The sequence below is a fragment of the Psammomys obesus genome, unplaced genomic scaffold, assembly GCF_907164565.1.
Source record: "Psammomys obesus unplaced genomic scaffold, mPsaObe1.curated_primary_1811, whole genome shotgun sequence".
Taxonomy (NCBI): Eukaryota; Metazoa; Chordata; class Mammalia; order Rodentia; family Muridae; genus Psammomys; species Psammomys obesus.
The window spans coordinates 24,149,248-24,171,962 of NW_026596040.1; the positions used below are offsets into that span (position 1 = coordinate 24,149,248).

At 40.0% G+C, this 22,715-nt stretch overlaps 1 protein-coding gene across 3 annotated transcripts in view; it reads right to left on the minus strand.

The window, feature by feature from the left end:
- Piezo2 (piezo type mechanosensitive ion channel component 2) overlaps window positions 1-22,715 on the minus strand; it is a 348,488-nt gene that overhangs the window by 149,253 nt on the left and 176,520 nt on the right. For all 3 annotated transcript variants that reach the window (XM_055622927.1, XM_055622925.1, XM_055622924.1), the window contains exon 4: window positions 9,602-9,644. In XM_055622927.1, coding sequence (XP_055478902.1) covers window positions 9,602-9,644 — 43 coding nt within the window. The remainder of the gene's footprint in view (window positions 1-9,601; window positions 9,645-22,715) is intronic.

Genomic DNA, 22,715 nt, shown 5'->3' on the forward strand with positions numbered 1-22,715 from the left:
CACACACACACACACACACACACACACACATGACACACACAGGAAAAAAATAAAGCATAGTATCTTCTCTCTCTTCCTCCCTCTCTCCCTCTCTTCCTGCTTCCCTCACTGTTTCTTTATCACCTTCTCTGCTTCCCACCAAGCTTTCCTCTCTCTCTCCCTCCCTCCCTCTCCCTTATTTCCTGAACAAAGCCTCTCACTAAACCCAAGGCCCACTGCTTCAGCTAGGAGGCTATGAAGCTGAGATCTCATGATTCGCTTGTCCCCTCACTCTACCCCCCCCTCAAGTCATGCTGTCCCTGCTGCTGGGGCTTTTGAGAGATCCCCATGCTGTCAAGAAGTTCTCTTGCCGACTGAATCATCTGCCTAGCCACCTCCTCTAGCCCTATTCTATTCCCTTACTTTGACAACTCTTATAAAGTTAAAGTAGGTTGCTAAACTTTTCGGGATGTTTACATACCTACTGTGTGAAAAAAAATTAGAGGTATTTCTTCTAGAAGTCCAACGTTCATTGTAATGAACTCACAAGTGAAATCATTGTGAAGTTAGGTAAAGATAGTTACTCCAACAAGCACTTTCATTACAACAGAATGATTTCCATTCCATTGTGGTTTTTGTTTGTTTGTTTTAAGACAGCTAACATAAGTGCAGGGTAAATCATTTAATCAAAAGGGCCATACTACATTACCTTTGTGTGAAAAATGACTGTTGGCTTAGAAACCATACTGCTAAGCTCCAGTTAAGTCCACCCCTTATCATTTTGTAGACATGATTTGAGATGATTTGGGGCTAATGTTGTTGTTGTCATTCTTGTTATATTATGTTTTGTTTTGTTTTCTTTCTGGAGGCTCCTCCAAGAGGCAAGACAAAGAAATACACATCTTGATACAAACAAATACATTTGTTATCATACATTGTGGTTCACAGACTTATGGCCTCAGCTTGAAATTTCAGTAAAAGGTCGCTTTGAAAGTGCAAGCCCTTATTTTACTCAGTGATTTTTTTCTGTCAATTCTTGGATCTAAGCTTCTGTGTGGAGAACCATTCTTAGGGTCTGCATTATCATTATTTCTAAATACTGTGCATAACATCACTCAGTTGGTAACTTGTAAAGCTGAAGAATGAAAACTTTAAATTTCACCTTCAATTCTCAAAGGCCTTATTCATTCTCCTAAAGCAAAGCTGAAGGTAATGAAAATGTATCGAGAAGGACAAATTCCATGAATGCAGGGTCTGTGTCAGTGACCGTAATAATTACTTAAAATGTTATTTGCTTATCAAGCATCTGTTTGATTTTCTTTATTTCCCTATCTTGTGGCTAGAACCAAAGGCTATAGGTGACAAAGAGACTTTTTTCCCCAGGAAGCTCAGGATAATGTAAGACCCAAGAGGCAAAACAGGATTATATGGTACACAAATCACTAGAAATGTGATCATTGCTTGATCCTGGAGACATGCAGGCAGTGTTGGAAAGCGGGAGAGAAACATTTACAGGGTAGCTTTCAGAGTGTGGAAGTTCTGAGATGAAGTGGATGGGCACGAATTACTGTAGTGTCCTAGAGAGAATCACAAGTGAGGACCAAATGACAGAACGGGAGCATCAGCCAGCTTTTACAACTATAAGACAACACAGGAGACAGACTACCTTATAAAGAGATAAAGAAAAGGTTTGTTTGGTTTAAGACCTTCAAAATCCAAAATGGAGTGGCCCAGATGGCTTGTCCTCTGCCAACGGTCTAGTAATAGAAAGTGTAATTGTTTTTATTTCCTTAGATGAGGGGATGAGATGAGGGTCGTACCCAAGCTTTACAAATATATGGCTTGAGCTCAGTCCAGAACATTTCTAACTATCACTAGACCTAGGCCTAAGCTTCTAGCCTCCATACAATCTAATCTTCTGCAAGCCCAAACATTGAAGGCTTTAGCTTCCAGCCTCCATCTGCTAACCTAGGCCTAGAATGTTTTCAGCCTCTCAGATTTACTGCTGAATAAGCTCACCCTTTCTAGTTCATTCTGAACTCTGGCTGGCTGGTTCAACTCCGCTGTTGTGGCTCAAAACTCTACTCCAAGCTGACTGACTCAAACTGGCTTCTTTCTACTTCTCACTGAATTGGTCTGCTTGGCAAAACTGCCTCTGAACTCCACAAACTCAACAGCACACAACCGAACTTCACTGAACTGCACTGTACTCTTGATCTCTACTGTACTGTGTCCATAAACTCCCCTACTCTTTCTCTGCAATGCGCCTAAGTAGTTTCTCCTTCCTGCCGGTTCTTCTGTCAAATTTTTCTCTGATTCCTCACTTTGTCTGCTCCTCAACTAGACATCATTGTTTGTGATTAAAAATGTATACTAAATTCTAGGCAGAGGGATTAAAGGTGTGTCCTAACTATATTCCAATCAGAGGGATTAATGGTGTACATTCCAGCCAGAGGGATTAATGGTGTATACCAAGGGCATGTCTGTATACCAGCCAGAGCACACAGACCTAGGTCTTTGGATGTGATTCCTTGCCAGGGCAGCCATATTGATGGATTAAAATTCCTCTACAAGAATGCAAATTCATGGCAGATGGCAATGACAGGGCTATGTGTAGGCTGAAGGGCTACATGGAGAAAGCTCTTCAGAAAGCAGAGAGGTACCCAGAGATAGACTCTGACTATTATAATTTGCTGTCTCCAGAAATACTTCAGTCCTTCCTGGAAGGCAGCACCCCTTTCCACCTACTGTGACACCACCCTGGAGACCAGACCTCTAACACATGGAACTTTGGGAGACCCTTAAACTAGAGCTGAACAACACTGCAGGATGAAAGGACTGGTGTGGGAGTGACCTTCCTGAGCTGTGCTACAGCGTGATGGGAAGCTTACTCATTTCCCAGGATAGCTCACCAGTTAATTTGGTTCACCAAGGCCGATGGATACAAGATGTTCCAACAACAGAGCAGGTAGGGATCACCACTTATTAGGGAAGTTGAGTCAACTCAGTAGCTGGAGGACAGAGACTTAGAAACAGAGCTGTGTTGATGGGAAGGTCAGAGGAATGACACTAAGAATAAAGCCCTCTCATCTTTCCTGTATAGCAGGAATGGCCTGCCCTGGCCACAGGTGACCTCACCATCCAGCAAGATGCTATGAAGTAATGATGAGAAAATGTTCGATCTCTCCTCTCTGGTCCTGTTGAAGACCGCTCTCCAAACACTAGCCAAATGCCTGGGCAGGGAGTCATTTGTTCACTCTACCTCCATCTGATTAACTCTCTCATGTGGGTACTGGGGTATGAAGATCTGTTGGCCTTAAATGCTTAAGTGCTAAAGGAGGAGAGACCTAGAAATGAGTTTCCAGATAGTGTATTTCAGCTCCTAATAGGAGAACTTGAGAGTTGTCATGGGAAAGTCTCGGCATCAGCTCAGAAAATGCCTCACTAAGCAGCCAGGGATAATGAAGAAGTATCCGGTGAGTGGGTGCAGCAAGCCTGACAAGCCTGACAGCAGAAAGAAGGCTGCAGTCTCTCCAAAGACAGAACCAAGCCTTTGAATCATGTCTACCCACACTGTGAATAAATGTAGGAGAACATGTGTTCATTGTAACAGGCTATTTTTAGCATTTTATTTTACATTATAAAACATACTTTAGAGTGACAAGCTGTTTCATTCCACAATCATAAGAAGCACTGGACAAAACACACATAATAATGATAACAATGATGTCATCTGAGCCTTGGAGTGATAACACACATTTACTGAGAATAAAGTCTTGGCTTTTTAAGTGAAAATGGGCAAGAGATGAGTAAAAGCCTGTTATTTTTAAACAGGCAGCAGTCAGCTTGCCCTGAAAGCAGGAACCTGTCGTTCTGTGGGCAGGCTCCTGGGCTCCAGGCTAATTACCTGATGAAAAACTTTTCTCAGATGAAGCCCGCAGCTTACTTTGGAGGGAGAAAACAGCTCTAGACCCTGAATTCTGATCTTACGGTGGTGTCTTTTGCCAGCATCCCTAGCCTACCTTTCTGCCTTTATCCCAAATGCTACCTATGGAGTGTGAGATGCAGTGACAAATGCCTCTTTCAGGTAGAAGCATTTAAAATCCAGTGCACAGGTTTCCGAGCTCCTTGTAGCTTACTGAAGCATGAGTACCACCACTGACCCTTGACATGGATGTTCCCTGCCCTGCAGAGTTCCAAGGTCTTCATCACATGTGTCAAAATGAAAACCAAACGTGTGCTGTGTTAACTCACTGAGGATATGGGCCATCCTTGTTCACAACACTTACTCAGAGCACACAGAGTGCCAATAAGTGGGCACAGGCACACCTGCCTAGAACAACTGTGAATAGGTTGGCAGACAGCTATGAGTTATACATATTTATAATCATAAGCTTTGATATCTCTTCTATGGTGACAAACAGCATGTACTTTTGTTGTGTGGATATTAATATTGTAATATTATGTTGGACGGGACAAAACAACACAGGAACCCACATCTAGGGCCTCCTTCTTAGGCCATAACATACCACTGTAATGGTAATGACACTCCCAAGGAAAAGATGCAGTTGTTTGAAAGTTGAACATGGATCTGGTCATGTCAACTGTGACAATGTAAATTTGTTCCTATCTTGTGCATACAGTCATGGGGTATCCAGAAAGGAAACATCTGAGTGTATCTCACAGGATGGTCCCACTATGCACGTGGAAGGCAGCTAGAGCAGACCCCATAGGCTTTCCTTTCAGCTGTACACCACCAGCACACCAAGGCTGAGCCTTTCTCCTTCTTGGAGAAGCTTTGAGTGTTCATCTGACAACATAACTTCTTCCCTTTAGGTGTGCGCATTTAAAAAATAGTTTGCTGCCCAACAGGTAGATGAACAAACTTCGCAAAAGGACTTAGACATTAAAAGGCCATCACCTCTTACAACTATCTAAAGGATCTCAGACTTTATTTAAGGTAAAAAAAAATAATTGAATTTCATTAAGGCAAAGATCTGATTAACCTTGAGGAGAGAAAAGAGCAAAGCCATATTTGATAGCTCTGTTGGCCATCTCCACACCTACAAAAGTACAATAGCTCCAGAGCATTACATCTGTTCCATTTTAAGATGTGATGTAATACACAAAATGTTCCTTTCCCTTAAATGAGAAAACATAGCAGCATTTTATGACAATATTTGAACTTGAATAATCACCAAAACATTCTCAATAGATCTTTGATATAGGTATCAAAAAACAATTGGCTGAGATTCCAATTCAAAAATAAAGATGCCACTTGCTATGTGTTCTAATGTTTTTTTTTTTTATTTAAAAGCATGCGGATTTAGGGAGGCATTGGAGTATGAGTATTATACCATCTGGTTTTATTCAACATAGTAATAAAATAAGAATAGTCAGTAAGACTTGCAGCATGAAGCTACATCACCAGAGACATGGGAACAGGGGAAACAAAACAGAAAACAAAAGAGACTTATAACCCCCAAATTATATGTGATACAGCATTTGAAATATTTAAAAATATTTTTAAAAATTCAGCATTTCCTAGTATTGGAAACCAGGAACTCCTGGGATTAACTAACACAGGTTAACATGAGGGCTCTGCCTCGATGGAAAACCTGCACAGTTTCTTTGAATCCTTGTTATTTGTGAGACCATATCCCATAGTGGGAGTTGATAAATGATGGCAATGATCCAAATCTGCCATTTGCCCGTTTTTGTAAATAAAGTTTTCTTGGAATATAGCCAAACCCACTGTATCTAGCTGCAACCTGATCCAACAGCAACATTAAGAAGTAGCAACAGGAGTTTTTGTCTTGGATTGCAAAACCCTTAAGAGGTGTGTTTTATGTCTCTTTTCATTAAACTTTGCCAAATTCTCATCTATGAACTAGAAATAATTTGGCAAGTGTTTGGTACATGGTAGCTGTTCTCATGGAATCCTTCATTACTCAAGTAAGAAGTTGGTGTGCTGAGAGCCAGGAGTTAAGCTTATTTTCAATTGTGAAATCATGTGGAAGTATCTCAGGAGAAACTCTCCTACAAAGTGTTTTGCTTGGTAGATACTGAAGAATCTCAACTTGTTCTTTATGGAAAATTGGCTCAAGGTAAATATTTGGTTTCAGACATCCCATGGTCCCTACCTGCTGCAGGAAGTGGCTGGTGCACTCTACCCTCTACCCCGAATTCCTCAGCCCAGGGCCAGGGCTTCCTCTCTCCCAGAAGCCCTTCACTATATAATCCAGTCATTTTGGTTCATCTGCCCCTTCCTTCCTCCCCCTTCCTTTGTCTCTCTTCCCCCTTCTCTAACCCTCCTCTCTCTCTCATCTTATTCTCCTCTCTCTTTCTGTGTTTTTCCTCCTCTTCTCCCCCCCACCTGATCTGATCTCCTGCCTCTTTTAATAAACTTAAACCTGCATATATATCTATGTATATATATCTATGTATGTATATATATATTAGCTTGCCATTAACTCATTCTATTATTTCACTCAGTATTATTAAAGGATACTGAGATACCATTTCTTTGCAGATGGGCAAAAGAAAATTTCTCAACAGTGACACCATACTCTGACACCAGAGAAACTGACCTACATGGCTGATGGTAGTAATGTCACTAACTTACAGGAGAGAATTTGGTGTATTTACCGGTATTCTGTGTGCACTTGCTCCCTTGTTTTACTCATGGGTCTAGTCTCAAGATATTTAGAAAAAAACCCAAAATAAATAAACAACAACGTGTATACAGCTGTTCAGGTAGCCTTTTTCTTCTTTCTTTCTTTCTTTCTTTCTTTCTTTCTTTCTTTCTTTCTTTCCTTCTTTCTTTCTTTTCTATTCTTCTTATTATTATTATCATTTTTATTACTGGTATGTGTGTGTGATAGTGTTACTTACTTGTCAACTTGACAGAACCCATACTCATCTGAGAGACTAGTCTCTGGCCTTGGCTATGAGTAATTATCTTAGTTGGGTTAACTAAGGTGGGAAGATCCAGGTTAAAATTGGGCAATACAATGCTCTGGGCCTCCAGTCATGGCCTGAATAAATGAAAGAAAGAAATCTGACCACAGGCATTCATTTTCCTCTTTAGTGACTGCAGATTTGACGTGGCCAGCTGTTTCTAGCACCTACTGCCTTGACTTTTCCATAAAGGACTATACCTTGAACCATGAGAAAGAATAAACCCTTTTTCTCTTAAATTGATTATGTTGAAACATTTTATCACAGGAAAAGAAACAATTTCTAAGAGCAAAAGACTGGAAATTTTATATATTCAAAGAGAAGTTAAACAACTGAAATGATATCAAACTGTAAACAATATTTTATATGTTATCATTTAAAGAGAAGAGATGGGCGTGGTGGTACATGTCTGTAATCCCAGAACTCAGAGAGTCAGAGGCAAACAGATCTCTGTGAGTTCAAGGCCAGCTTGGTTTACAAAGTGAGTCTAGGACAGTCAAGGCTACACAGAAATCCTGTCTCAAAAAACAAAACAAAACAAGACAAAAAACCAAAAATCAATTTGAAGAAAAGAAAAAATTTCAAACAGCAGTAGTTTACACTGTTTGGATCATACATATCAATGGAATATTAAATTAAGCTATGCAAATTCTGGAAAGTACATCTCATAGTCTGATTATTAATATCTTGTTAGTATTGTCTTAAAGATAAAATATGCACTTGGAAATGAAACAAACAAGTTCAACAGTCAATGCTTGCAGTGAAAAAAAAGATGAAAGTCAATAATCAGAGAACTTGAAAACTTCCTAAGGTTACACTTGAATTAGAAATATTCTAAATTCGGCATTTATTTTTTTCAAAGAAAGTACGTTTTCTAGCGCCAGCTACTGGCAGGACCCAGAAGCAATGATACACCAGAATTACAGTGCATCTCTAGAATTAGATGTAGTTTCAAAACATCATTCCTCAGGAGAGATACAGGACTCTCTAGAGGAACAGGTAACCATGCCATGGCCCAACATGAGACAGCTCATTGTGAGAGTAACCATGAAGCTCAATGAGCCTATCAGAAGGACAGAAAGATGTTGTGGAATTGTCCCCAAATGCTAAAAGTGAAGCTGCTTGAATTTACAGGATGGAGTAGATAGAATAAGAAGTTATGCAACCTTGCAGAAAGATCCAGAATACTCAGCATTCTCCACTCTATAAGATAGCTAACTAGTGCAGTTTCTCCAAAGGTCAGTGATGAAGAAAAGAAGCCAGGAAGGGTTGTGGGACACTGATATAAATAAAGAAGCTATTTAAACTAAGAAAAGTGACATTTTTCATAAGATCAGAAAATTTAAATGTCAGTTGGGTCTTCAGTGAGTCTAAGACACTATTGTTTTCTGCCTTAGAAATGGCAATTATATTACTGTTTTGGAAGAAAATGCTCCTTTTGTTTCTCAGAGCCTAATGTTTGCTCCCTTCAGTTCCAAGGGCAGGTGGCTCAAAGGAAAAACCCTGACCACATAGTGCCACAACCTTCCTAATGCTCTGGGAGTCATCTCTTTTTGATTTGGGGAGATGCTGGCTTGGAAATGCTTAGGAGAAAGTGAGATGATCTCAGCATTGTCTTAGAGCTTATAAGATGTAGCTGTTTTAACATTTGGAAAAAACCAATATAAATATAAATGTACTTGTATTAAAAACAAGGCAATGAAGGAACTAGCAGGTCAACTTTACTTGTTAGAATTCTTTAATTATAAAGCTCATCTTTCAGACTGTTTTGTGGTTCAGAAAGGATTCATACATCAATGCTCAGTGTCTTCTTTAGTTCTCCTCTTTGTAGAGGCAAGGATTTTATCTTATTTGTATTTTATATTTTATTTTGTTTGTTTGTTTTTAGTGTTTGTTGTTGTTGTTTGAGACAAGGTCTCATATAATTCAGACTAGCCTCAAATTTGACATGTAGCTTAGGTAAATCTTGAACTAGGAATTGTTATGCCCAGTTTGTGAGACCTGCCAAAGACCACCAGGAATTGACTCCACTGCAAATACATGAGGGTTTATTGGATACATGCTCAAGCCTGGGTCGCAAAACTTCCTATGGAATCAGGAAAGGAATGCAGTGGGGCTGTCTAGGGGAACAAGGTTTTTAAAAGGAAAAACTGCAAGCAGTGGGTTACATGCTTTGGCATTACATGATTGGGTAAGAAAAACTGGCTTTTGAAAAGATTGGTTTACTTTAGGTGCCAAGACCATAAAGGTTCTGGCCTGGCCATCTGGGCCAGTTTCCCAGCAACTGTATCTCTAGTGGGCAGGAAGAGAATGTGGTAAGGCTAGTTCCTCCTTTGCAGGTGGCTGGACATGTCTCCACCTGGCTGGTCTTTGTTCAGCTTTGTGCTTTAAACTTTAAACCAATACCCACTAAGTTTTAATTCTTTGGCCTCTCAGAAACTTCCTGCCTCCATCTCTTAAGTGTTAAGATTACTAAGAAAGGATTTTATTTTTTTAAAAAAAGCTCTAATTTTACAAAGACAGTGAGGTTCAGAGATGTAAAATGACATCATGTCCTAGGCCACAATGTCACATCAGTGACTATTGATCCACAATAGAAAAAACACTTAGAATAAAACTAGACAGTAGTGGCTAAATGTGGGCTGTGCTAAGCCCTACTTACCTTTCAAAGCCAATTTGCCTGAAGGTCTTTTCCCACGTTGAGCCTGCAAGGTAAGGAGACCACAGTCAGCACATTCATGGACTCAGTTTCACTCTTGCTGCTTCATACTTCCAAGGAATGACTTATTCACTCAAAGTCATCACTTTCAGTGAAATTGATACAATGAAAGTCATCCAGTCTGCAGATAGCCTGTGTATATTTGTGTTTTTCCTTTTGTTTCAAGTTCAATTAATAATACAAAGAAACAGAGATAATCAGATTCATCCCATCAAATATTCCACATCCCTTTGTAATGCAAACAATGATTTGAAGTCCTCACTCATGGTTATTTCAAAAAATATAGCAATGTATTGTTCAGCTGAATTAAATACTGTGTAATACAGCATCCGAGTTTATCTCTCCAATCAAATTGTAATTTGTACTTGACCAACACCCCCACACGCTCTCTATTTTCTAATAACCACCAATTTATTTTTTTTTCCATGAGATAAAGTTTTTCTAGATGCCACAAATGTTACAAAAGCAAAATAAGACAAACGGGATTGTACCAAACTGAAGCTTGCAACCCACCACACTTGAGATATCTCAGTATGTCCAGCTGAGAAAAATGTGAGTCTCATTCTCATTAAATATAATAAAAATGGGGGCTGGGAAGATGGCTGAATACTTAAAGTATTTGCTGTGCAAACATGAGGATCAGAAGATGGGATTATCCACCCAAGCCACAGAAGTGCGAACTGTTATTAAATAACATTCTTGTAGACATTGTGTGTGTTAAGGGTTTGTGATAACCCACAGTGTTTTTACAATTTTATTTTAGTCACTATGGCAAATATTCCCTACTTGGCCTTCAGTTTTTAAGTTGTATATGCATGAGCTCATAACCATCATAGAGTACCTCAGGTTGTTTTAATGTTGTTTTATTCTGCAAGCACAATTGGAGACTTAAACCTTGAGTCTCCAGAGGCTGCTAGGAAGATTTTCAAAAGTCTAAGGAACTAGGCTGGCACTTTCTTGAAAACTCTACCTCAGATGCTTTCTCTCCAAATCTCCACACAGATGTTTAGGGGCAGGTGGAGGACAGGGGACTATACAAGACTAAGGAACCCCAGGGGTGGCTGGACTAATCTCAAGAGAGGCTGAATTAGGCTTGAGGGACCATAAGGCTTTGCTCAGCAGGAGGCTGGGTTTATGTTAACTGGTCACAATGGAGTGTTTTAGATCATTTTAATAGCCCACAATGAAAGTCTAAATTTCAGAAATGAATGATATACTGATTTAAGTCAAGTGCAGATGTATTTTTCTGGAATGATGTCACTGGGATGCTGTTGAACTCCAGTTTTGCTTTGTGAGTGGGACTTAAATCTAACAAGTCCAGGCATTTCTCTTGGCCCCCAGCCCAGAGACATGACCTGTATATAAATATCTTCTGTTCTATGAATGTCATGCAAGACAATAAAGGATCCTAATCTCAGGAGTTCTTCAAAGATGATCTACTATAGAAGCCCTACCTCTTCAGACAATGGTGAAGAATAAATGCCCTTGACAGAAGTCATGTGCTTCAACTGGCGATCACCTAGACCACATTATGAGGTAGGAATAATGACTTCAACCAGAGGGCGAAGCTGATGGTCAGGAGTGGACAGGGGGTGGGTAGCAGTGATGGTGAAGAGCAGTGATGGTGAAAGGGCTTGATGCTATTCTTCCTGACTTCTGCTTCCAGTGAAAACCAAAATATCTTATTTTTCCCCCACTTCCATTCTTTTTCCAGATCTTCTCAATGTATTTTCAGTTTTTTCTTCTTTTAATTCTAAGAAATACCCTTTTCCTAATTGATTTCATTTATTGTCGAGGTAAAATTTAAATGATTTTGAATATGTAACTTTCACTAAGAAATAGACCCTAAGCAATTTCTGAAAAACATAAATTTAATCAAATGGGCAAGAAGAGACCGTAGTTTTTGGCTCAAGATGTCTGGTACTCTTTGGAAAAAAATTTGGTTAAGCCACTGGTCCATGCATCATGGAGACAGTAGCATACCTTCTGTCTGTTCTTCAGTGTCTTGATATCTTTCAAATCACAGTACTTACTCACCATCTGCATGTGCTAGAAATGAGTCTGGATACATTAAAATATGGCTTCTGACCTTAAGCTCCAAATACATTAGAGGTTTGGGTTTTTATGTTCCTTGGTGAGCACTTAGTCATGATAAAACAAGAAATTCTCAATAAATGGAACAGACATACCCAGATCCTCTGGCACAGAGAATATTTTTGGCAGCTCATTATGCAGTTGCTGAAGAATTCTTTTAAAGCCATTAGCCCTGCTCTATGGAGGTAAGCTGATAGTATTCGCCTTTGCCAAAGCAGCCTCATGTCAAAAACAGCAGAGAAAACAAAAGCACACGGTGGACTTCCTCGATTGAACACTTCAAATGATATTCACAGGGGTCCCTCACCTGTGGTTTTCCATGCTGCAGTACCAGGAACCCACAGCCATCTGTGGTCTAAAATATTAAATGGAAAATTCCAGAAGTAAACGGCTCACAAGTTTTAAATGACTTTCATTAAGGTGGATTGCCATAATTATTCTATTTTATGAGCTGTTATTGTCAGTAACTTTATTGAGTCTCGTGTAGAAGCACCATGTTATCACAAATGTGTATATAAGAGAAAACACTTAAGTTGTTGGGCTTTGTGCTATTCCCATCTTTACATCCACTGGGAGTCTTAGAACACATCCCCAGCAGTAAGGAGGGTCATTGCACCCCACAAAAAAGTCTAAAACAGAGCATACTTTCTGAAGGCAGACAATACAAAAGAACTGATAGCTTAAAGAGACGAAATTCACAACGGAAGTGTTTTTTTTCCTCCCTTTCCAATGTAATTAGAAATCATTAATTATGATTCTTCGCTTTAAAAAACTGCCCATTAGTGTTAGTGCACCGACATCCTATTCAACAGTTGTCATGTACAGGGGAAGACGGTAGAGAATGGATGGAGTCAAGCCAGAGTCTAATGCTATCCACTTGAGAAGGCAGTTCCAGTACCCAGCCTGTGCATTCCCTGGGTGACAAAACTCCACAGCACTTCTAAGCATGAGGTAACTCCTAGAGAGCACACTCACATCGTCTCCCCGACAGACACTTCAGCGACTGCTCCTTTCAAGAAATGTTCTTCCTCTTGCCTCTCAGCCACTCTGCCAGCTTATTAGTTTTTTTAAAAATTACAAGGATGTATTTGTGCATATGTGTGTGCTCATGTTAGTGGTGGTGTGCACACTACAATCCAAGAGTGGAGGTCAGTGGACGACTTGGGTTGCTTATCTCCTTCCAACATGTAGATGTTGGGGACTGAACCCCAGTCATCAGGCTTTGTAGCAATTATTTTTACCTGGTTATCCACTTTGCCAGTGCCTTATTAGTGAGATTTGATAATTGTCAAAATAGATTTTTTTTCATATTGTATATTTTGATTATGGTTTCTCTTCCTGCAACTCCTTTCAGGTCCTTCCACTTTCTCACCCACTCAAATACACGTTTCTTTCCTTTTTTTCATTAAAATACAAACAGGTATCTAAAATAACAACAATAATAACAACTGTAAACTAAAAACAGACAAACTAGAATTGGACAAAATGGACAGAGGGGAGAGAGCCAAAGAAAAAGCACAAGAAACACATACAGACACTATGACACACACATTTGCACAAAAGGAAAAAGTACCTGTGAGAGAAGAAGCAAAACTTCCAGTTTTATATTGTTTACATACTTCTAGGCATGGAGTTTCCCCTTAAGTGTGGTTTGTATCACCAGTGATATTACATTGGAAAAAAAAATTAACCTCTTCTTTGCGAGTGGTTATCAACTTGAAGATAGCTTCTGGGTTAAAAATGGTGGGCTTGTGCTCACTTCCCCTCTCAGCACTGGATTCCACCGGCGTGGACCAGTGATTGAAAAGCATGCAACAGAGTCTTGTCAGAGACAGCCCCTGCTCCCCTTACTAGGAAACCCAAATAAAGACCAAGCTGCCCATTGGCCACATATGCGTAGGGGTCTTGGTCCAGAACATTCATGGTCCTTGGTTGGTGCTTCAGTCTCCACAAGACCCCTTGGGCCCAGGTTAGTTGGCTCTGTTTGTCTTCTTGTGGAGTTCCTGTTGCCTCCAGGTTCTTCTAGCATTCCCGCCCCCCACTCTTCCACAAGGCTCCCTGAGTCCTGCCCAGGGTTTAGCTGTGAATCTCAGGCTCTGTTTAGATCTATTGCTGAGAAAGGTGTCTTCATCATTACCTCTACATTGTTTCTTTTTCCCTAAGTTAACAAGAAAACAGCTTACATCATTAAACTCATACACAGTACTAGTTTTATACCTATTAGCTAAGTAAACTCCTTCAAACACCCAATGAGGTCAGTACTATTATTCTATTCTACTTTTAGGTGAGAAAATGGAGGTTCAGGTTAATGTTAACTTCTCTGTGCCTTGTCAAATGTTAGGCATTGTATTCAGGTACTGCCTTATTTGACCGCTAGGGTGCTTGAACCACTTGTTGGGTCTCTCTAATGGTCTTACTGGAGCTGGCACTTCATTCATTCACAATGTGAGGGGCTCTACCATGCTACAGTGTAGACAAAATCTCATAACAGAGGCTGTACCATGTTTCTGGACTTCGCAGGCTCTAGAAGTGGGAGCTGTTTAAGATTCTATTCTTTACATTCTCTCATTAGCAGCATTCAGTTGTAGCAACAGCTTCGTTCTCATTCACTTTCTTATCATTGTCTTCCACTCTATCTGATGGGATTCAGTTTTTTATCCTACTTTGCTCTCTGGATTGCTCATTAATTCTAGAAGTGGGTAAATTGCAGCTATCTCTCTCTCTCATCAAGCCTGTGGGTTTCCTTGATTTTGTTAAATAATAAAAATGTGCAGCAAAGTTTCAACCACATAAATAACTGTCAGTATGGACATGTGGTCCATACAAGCTGGAACCAGGGTGAGCTTCTTTTCTTTTTTTCTGTGGTATCAGAAAACTTTATTTGAAGGGGGATATGAGTATTCTAGTGACCACTCTGTTTCTGCTTGTCTCTGTTTCCTCAGACAAGTCACTCATGGGTCCTGCTCTTTGATACGATGATGAGAGGATTTCAACAGTGTTATTTTTTTCATAAATGTTATTGTCAGAAAATCAAAATTCTCCATCTTTGCATCACTATGGGAGTTCCTGTCATTACAATGTCTCCTTGCTGCTTCTTTTCAGCTGCCATTCTTTCAACCAATTTTGTACTCAAACTGTAGGAAAAAAGTAACTCAGTTTTACTTATAGTTTCAAGATATAAGAGAAAAGAAACCAGAATCAGACAAAGCATATGTTTCTTCTAGGTTAATGGTTTTATACTGTGTGTCTCAGACACAGAAATAATTTGAACTTAGACTTGTCTCTACTCTTTTGAAATAACTAGCAGAAAAGGAGTAATAATCTATGATATGATGGCTTTGCCAGCATATTCCTATAAAACAGGAGTATTTTCATATACCATAGGAGCTTTCAGGCAGGCAGACATGCCACCTGGCATAGCACTTAGTGAGAAAGAGCTCAGGTACCAGGAAATTATTCACATACAGTCTGCCAGAGGCTTAATTTACATCATTTTTTAAAACTTTTGAAAGGAAAAGATTTTCAAACCTAGTTTTTTTTTAAAAAAAAGACTAAGATTAGCTGTGAATAGAATATGAAACTCTAAGAAAGTAGATTTTTCTTTCATTTGACCAATAGTGACATTCAAAGTATTCTAAAATGAGATACAAATCCCCTCATTAAATAATAGATTAGAAATAATCTTTGACTTCTGGTTTAAAATAGAATTTGACTTGCAGTCTGAAATGCTCCCATTGAAGGAGTTATAGACATATGGAAAAGACGCACACACACACCACATCAATTATCAAGAATCGTAGAACATTTAGCAGCCCGTCAATTTTACTGAAGTATGTGGCTCATAGTCTAGAATTCTTTGTGTATCTCCCACAGAAACCGAGCAAACCTACTCCCCATAAAGAATGTACAAATATATTTTCCCCACTGTCTTCCTCTAATTTAAAAACACCAACTTCAATATAAAGAGCAGATATAACTATCTTCTGCACATAGATGCTTTGTTTTGAGGAGGCCACATGTGTTTCACATCAATGTCATCATCACCCTTCCTTTCTGTGACTTCCTTCTTTACTGTCTTTCCACATCCAAACATGCATCCATACATAATTAGGAAATAGGAGGGGAGTATGTTTGGAGACCTATAGGCAGTTCAGAACCTCCTGGGATTGTATCTTTTGAGAAATAGGGGACTGGCCAATGAAGAAGTTATAAGAATGATTATGGACTGACAATTCCTGGCACCTCCCCAACATGAACAACAGAAACAATCTAAGAGAGCGACAAGTACAAGACTTTAAAGACACAATTTAAATGCAGTGGCTGGTCTTGCATCTTTATGTGGACACAGAGCAGTGAGGAGACTGACACTTAAAGTCCTCGTGTGACTAGTAAAATGATAGTTGACATGTTGTCATTGTCTATACAGCCTCATGACGCTCCGATGACGTGGCGCTTTCCATTCTTTATGCGTCTATTTCAGCAAGAATGCGCATTTCTTTTATCACAAGATAGTAAAAAATAGAACCTGGAGAAAACCCACAGCATTTGAAAAGCAAGTCCAGAGAGGAAACTCAGTTTTTAAAAGAGAGGTATAAGAACATGAAAAGAGATGGTTTTCAGGAATGGGTGGTCAAGTTTGGGGAGAGTGCTGATCTATCTGGGGCCTCTGGAAGAGTCGGTGACTCAAAGTAGGGAAGTTTAAGCAGAGACCAGGAAGTGATCCTCCGGCAGAGCATCTGCTGGGAGAACGCCCACCTCCCTACGGTCCATCACCTAGGCTCCAAAATTAAATGAAGTAAAATTCAGTGGCACAGTGGGGATTATTGTGTGAAAGAATAATTTTGAGAGTACAAAGTTGGGGAGAGGAAACAAGGACATATTTCAGCTTTTAAGGTCACTTTGACAGAGGTGGAAAGGGGTAGTAAAACAGGCAGTGGTGGGACCACATAAATATGTGCAGGGACAGTGGGCGAAGTGGACCTTCAGATGTGGTATGTGAGTGTATTCATTGATCCAAGGGAATGGAGAAGACTGAGCGGAGACTGAAGACCCAGAAAGGAAGGGAAGTTCCAATTTCTCATCTGTAGAGAGAGGTCAGATTTGTCATGGACAGAGGAGTATGGTTTAGATGGAAGATTCTCAGAGGAAACAGGGAAGATGGTTGTGGTGACATATACTAGACTATAATACTGTAAATGCAGCAAGGGATAACAGGAAATTGAGACTAATGTCATGCAGAACAATATGCTATGATATGTGAAAAAGGCCCCCGGGGGGTTATACATTTGAATAAATATTGTTATCCATATTGCTGACTATTCTTTTCAGGGAACCATGAAAATACAGAGAAGCAACAAGTGGCAAAGTAAGTCATGTTTTTGCTGATATAGAAAAGCATATCTTTATTGTTCAAGCTCAGCATGTTGGGCTGCTCTTGTACTGCTTCCATGGTACACTCTAAGATCTACCTAACAAAATTATCTTCTGATATACATTTGTAGATTTGCCTTTTGCCTGTTTCCAATGAAAGGTGACTTCAGAAGACATTTCCACTAACTGCGATTTCACTTATTTCAAGGCCAGGTGTGTGGGAGTTTGATAAGTCTCTCAAGTATTACAGATGCTCAGAGAGCTGACCTCAGACTTTTACCACACCATATGGCATATGAGTTCTTCAGCAGACTTGGAATTCTCAGGTGGCTGCAGGAGACTCTAAGGTGCCTTCTCTTCTGTGAACCCCATGAGATGACTTGTGATAAAAACTTAGTGACATAAAAACAGACGGGCAAAGAACTTAGTAGGTGAAGAACACTAGAAAGTGCAAATTATAACCTTTCCGTGATTATTCTTCTTTGCTGATTCACTTTCTTACAACAATGTAGGCAAGTCATAGCACCATGAAAACTCATAAGCAATCTTGAACTAGTCCAGCCTATCAAAGGAAAGCTGGATACAGGGGGAGTTCTTGTGACGACGTCTCTGTGATGATCATCAGGAGCCTTGCAGTTTTGATCTTATACAGCACAGCATCTTTATGAGTTGATATGTAATTCACATGTGCTTACTCTTCTAGGCCTGACTATAAAACTTTTCAGAGGACATTAGCGGCATAGGTTTCATTACTCCTTTTACTAGTTCGCAGCTGCGTATGTCTTGAGTCCATTACAGACCTGAAGGTGAATATCCCATTTTGATACCTGTTTTGTTGTGTTCACTGAAAGCCATTAATGAAGTAAATACCTGGAATTCTGGCGGGGAAGATGACATCAATTCAGCCCTTGTGGCAAAAATGATTTTGGCTTTGTATCTGCATGCCAGACCTTGCTATTAATCAGCTATCATACTGGATCACACACTATGGGTCCATAAGTTGGTCAAGGCATCTTCAGAAGGAGGATCAACACAACTACAGTTTCTTTGCACAACTACAACCAAAATGTCTATGTGGTATCTCACACATTAGTAAGTGCAGGTAAAAGCCACAAACGTGAGGTTCTTGACTAAGATTTTTCCATGTCTTTATTTTTATGTATGTGTATGTGTGAGTACCTGTATGAGTATATGCCATGTGTGTTCTGAAACCTAGGGAAGCCAGGAAAGTGTGATAAATTCCCTGAAGCTGAAGTTACAGGTGATTGTGGGCTGTTCAATGTGGGTCCAGGGAACTAAACACAAGCCCTATGCTAGAAGAGTAGGCACTTTTAACAGCTAAGAAATTCCTCCAGCCCTCTCAGCTAGTATTTTTTAAAGACTTGTTAATTTTTATTTTACATGGATGTTTTGCCTGCATGAACGTAAGTGCACTGCATATGTTCTTGGTGCCTGTGGAGGCTAGAAGAGGGAGCCACATCTCCTGGAACTGGAGTTACAGAGAGTTGTAAATTTCCATATGGGTGCTAGAAAGCAAACCCTGGGCTCTGTAAGAGCATCAAGGTGCTCTTAATCACTGAGCCATCTCTCCATCCTTCAGCTAGTATTTTAAGTGAATAACACTGCACTATAGTCTATTATCCACAATCTTAGGACAATAATAGTTCAAGATAATTATAGCCCAATTTCCTCCCCTAATTCTGCATTCTAACACACAACACACACACTCTCTTCTCTCAAGCAAAACCTTGTATCAAGGCCTGTATTTAAAATGAATAAGCAAACAAAAAGCTTTGCCATTATTTCTTTGTATTTTAGCATATCACTGTGCTTTATGGCTTCAGTTAACCCACACTGTGTCATAAACATTTCCTTTGGTATGTGTTTGCCAAAATTCTCCTAACATATCTATGGGAAATTCGTTGACATTCTCAGAAGGTCATATTTATAAAGATAGCATTCACTCTAATTTAAGTTCTTCATAAAGAGCTCACCAAGCTTTCAAAAATACTCAGGCTGGTATTTATGAGGTCATCCTTCACATGAGAACATGAATCAAACCTTGGAGATCCTGTCATTTCTGCAGAAACCTGAAGAAGCCCTGCTCTGACACATTTCTGTGTGTGCTAGTGGAGGAAAACACTGGGGAAATGAGCAGAGGTAAGGCTGCCTTAGAGAACAATCATATCTGTTCAATCTGAGCACGCTTACATCCTTTTGAGAGAAGAAGAAAGCAGAATAAAGCTATTTTCACTTTTATTATTTGTCCACTCTTGGAGAGCTCTGAGTTTCAGTAGAGGGTTCTCATTTTTTGATCCAGGTGAGGATTTTCTCCTTAACATCCCTCCAAACATCTTTTACCGCATGACATTTGTCTTTTATGGCTGTCTTTATATGAAGCATAAATTCCATATCAGCAGTAGCACTTGTCACATGTTGTTCACTTACAAAAAACAAATGGACAAACACAGGAGACACCAACACCAGAAATGTTATGAAAATGAAAAATGTTGTGAGTATAGAGTTATGACTTGCAAAAAGAAACTTTGTTTTTACTTTCCTCACATATGAGTCAAATTCAGACAGAACATTGCAGTGCTGGCTTATCAAATGGAAGGCCCAGGTTCTTTACAGTTCTTCCATTTTAATGGGATTGAAAATAGTCCATCAATATATTAATCAGTTGAATGGAAAAGAATCTCATCTTATTGCATATCAACATTTAAACAATGTGATTTCAAGATGGTTTTAGTACTGAAAGTACTGCCTGTTTCTCAATGCTTCATTCTATAATTATTTTAATTAGCTTTGTTGTTAAAAGTTGGGTATTATCACTGAATGAAAAGTTAAGGAATATTGTGAACAGCAATGCTGTGCTGAATCAACAGAGGTGTCCAATGATGTACAAAGGAAGTCTGGTATGATTGCACAATGGAACACTAAGCATCCACAAGAAAAATGAAATATCACTTGTTGTCAATAAACATGGTGATTATTGCTAAGTGAAATAACTCATGGCATGGGGAGACAAACTCCTCATGATCTCACTCAGGTGTGGGATCCTAGAAAGAGAGGGTAGGAATGTGGTACCTCTGTATTGTTGTGGGGAAAGGATATAGAGGCAGGGATGGCAAGGGATTAGTTAAGAGCATGGTCACAGTTAACAATATTGTATCATATATGAATGTGGATCTTACAGTTTTCTAGGAAAGAGGTCATTATAATCAGGCTATACACATACATACATAGGTACATAGGTATATACATACAAGAGATGAACCATGAACATCAAAGTAAAAATGCAATAGTTTATACAAAAAGGGAAGCTCTTGCATGTTAAATTCTGTCTGTCTGTCTGTCTGTCTGTCTCTGTGTCTGTCTCTCTCTCCTACAGATGTAAGGTGAGGGATGGATTACAATCTGAATTGACTTTTCTTACGTCCTTCATTCAATCTCAGCCCCACTCACTGCCCAAGTTGGCTAGGTGGCTTCTTTGAGATGTGGATTTCTGCCTTTCAGTCATCGGGACATCTTTCCTAGCTGCTTTCCCATTGTGTTCCATTTGCTTGCCCAAAGAACAGGGAACATCCACCTCTCAGGCATGGGGGCCCCTCTGGCTGGCTGCTCTGAAGCTGGGTATGCTGGAGGTTGGAAGCTGCTGGAGGTCTTCAGAGTTCAGTCTGGGAATCCACATTCATAGCCTGGACTCACCTGTTGTCAGAGTCCTGACCACACAGATATCCCTAAGTCCTAAACACCAGGCCTTTCCCATTGAGGTTCTGGTTGTCACTCATTTATGATGCTCCGATAAGTGGGTTTGATGGTTACTTTCAACTGTCAACCTGACTAGAGACTCTCAGTGAGAAATTATCTACATCAAGTTGGTGTTTGGACATGTCTGTGGAGAACTGTCTTGATTATATTAATTGAATCGAGAAGCACTGTATGGGACATAATTCCTAGGACTTGGGGTCTAGAATGTATCAGAGTGAAGGAGGTCAGCTGAGTGGTAGTAAGCATTCATGCGCTCATCCTCCATCTCTCTTCACTGTGAGTTCATCTAGCTGTTTTAAGTTCCTACTGCCTTGAATGGGCTGCTCCAGTGAACCTGGAACTGTGGGCTAAAACTCATACCGTCTCCCTTAAATTGCTGTTCGTCAGATGTCTTGTCACACAACTGGAAACAGACTGTGGGGCTTACTTCTGAGGACTGTAACTCCAGGAGATCTGCTCAGTCAGTAGAAATAGCTTCAAATAGGAGCCTGGAAATCTGGTTTCAACAAATGAAGTACAGAGGAAAGATGGACAAATAAAAGCAAAAATGTAGCCGTCTTGGTGAAAGCCTCAGAGACCAGATTAATTTATGCTAAGTTGCACATCATTCCTTCTGGTCCCCCTTTGAGGAAAAGGAACACTGAAATAGGAACAAAATGAAAGCAGGAGTTGATGAAAGAGGACTCTTGTATTGTGGGATCACATTCTGAACCCTGAGATTGTGTTGTTTGCTGAAAAACCTGTTTCTAGTTGTGGTGTGGCTCAACCCTAGCACACACCTTTAACTCAAGAGCTTTCTGCTTGAACAGGAGTAAAGAAAATCAACCATAGGTCAACTGGCAGAGCAAGCAACCAGTTGAGAGGGAGTGAGGAAAACCATAGAGAGCAAGAGGAAGTAAGAAGAACAGATAGAGGGAGCCACAGGAAGTAGAAGGGAGGGACATTGAGTTTGAGGGTTTCCTTGAGGAAGAAGGTTTCCTTTTCTTTTGGAACATCAGCTGAGGAGGAAGGTAAGCTGGGTGCTTTCTCTACCTCTCTGAGGTAGCAGGCTTTTACCTGAGCATCTGGCTCCCTAGCCTTTATTAATAAAATTGAACAATTGAGATCTTGTTAAAAACAACACTCCTAGATAATTTTCTTCATGTTCAGCAACTACCTTCATTGCTACCCCTCTCCAGGACCTCCTTGAAGACCTGCACAGCCAGCGGAAAGACAAGGGTATTCAGCAACAGCTTTTGATACCAGGTATCTGAAAAGCTGGCTCTCAACTGACTAGAAGCATAGTAAAAGGAACACTGATAAATGGATCTTTCCCCTAGAACAGTGGTTCTCAACCTTCCTAATGTTCTGACCATTTAACACCATTTCTCATATTGTGGTGAGCCCTACTCATAAAATTATTTTCATTGCTACCTCATAAGTGTAGTTTTGCTACAGTTGTTGTCAACTAATATAAATATTTTTGGAGACAGAAGTTTGCCAATGGGGTCACAACCCCCTGGTTGAGAACCACTGTCCCAGAGGCTACACTGCACACAGCTAGGAAACTATACACAATAATGGATAAATATCTATCCCTGCTGGCTGTGGAGGTGAGCTTAGGTCACTGGAGAAGCAGAGGCAGGAGAAACAGCTGAAGTTCAAAGACAATACACTTATCCCTTGTCTCAGTTAAACAAAAAGAGAAAAGGGAGGAAAACAGGAAGGAAGAAGGGACAAAACTTCACCCATATAACTCTCATCCAGCCTGCTAGTGTGAAAGGTGCCAGCAATTACGTGTTGCTGTTTTTCTCTTAGGAGTCAGAAGGAAAGGGGAGCC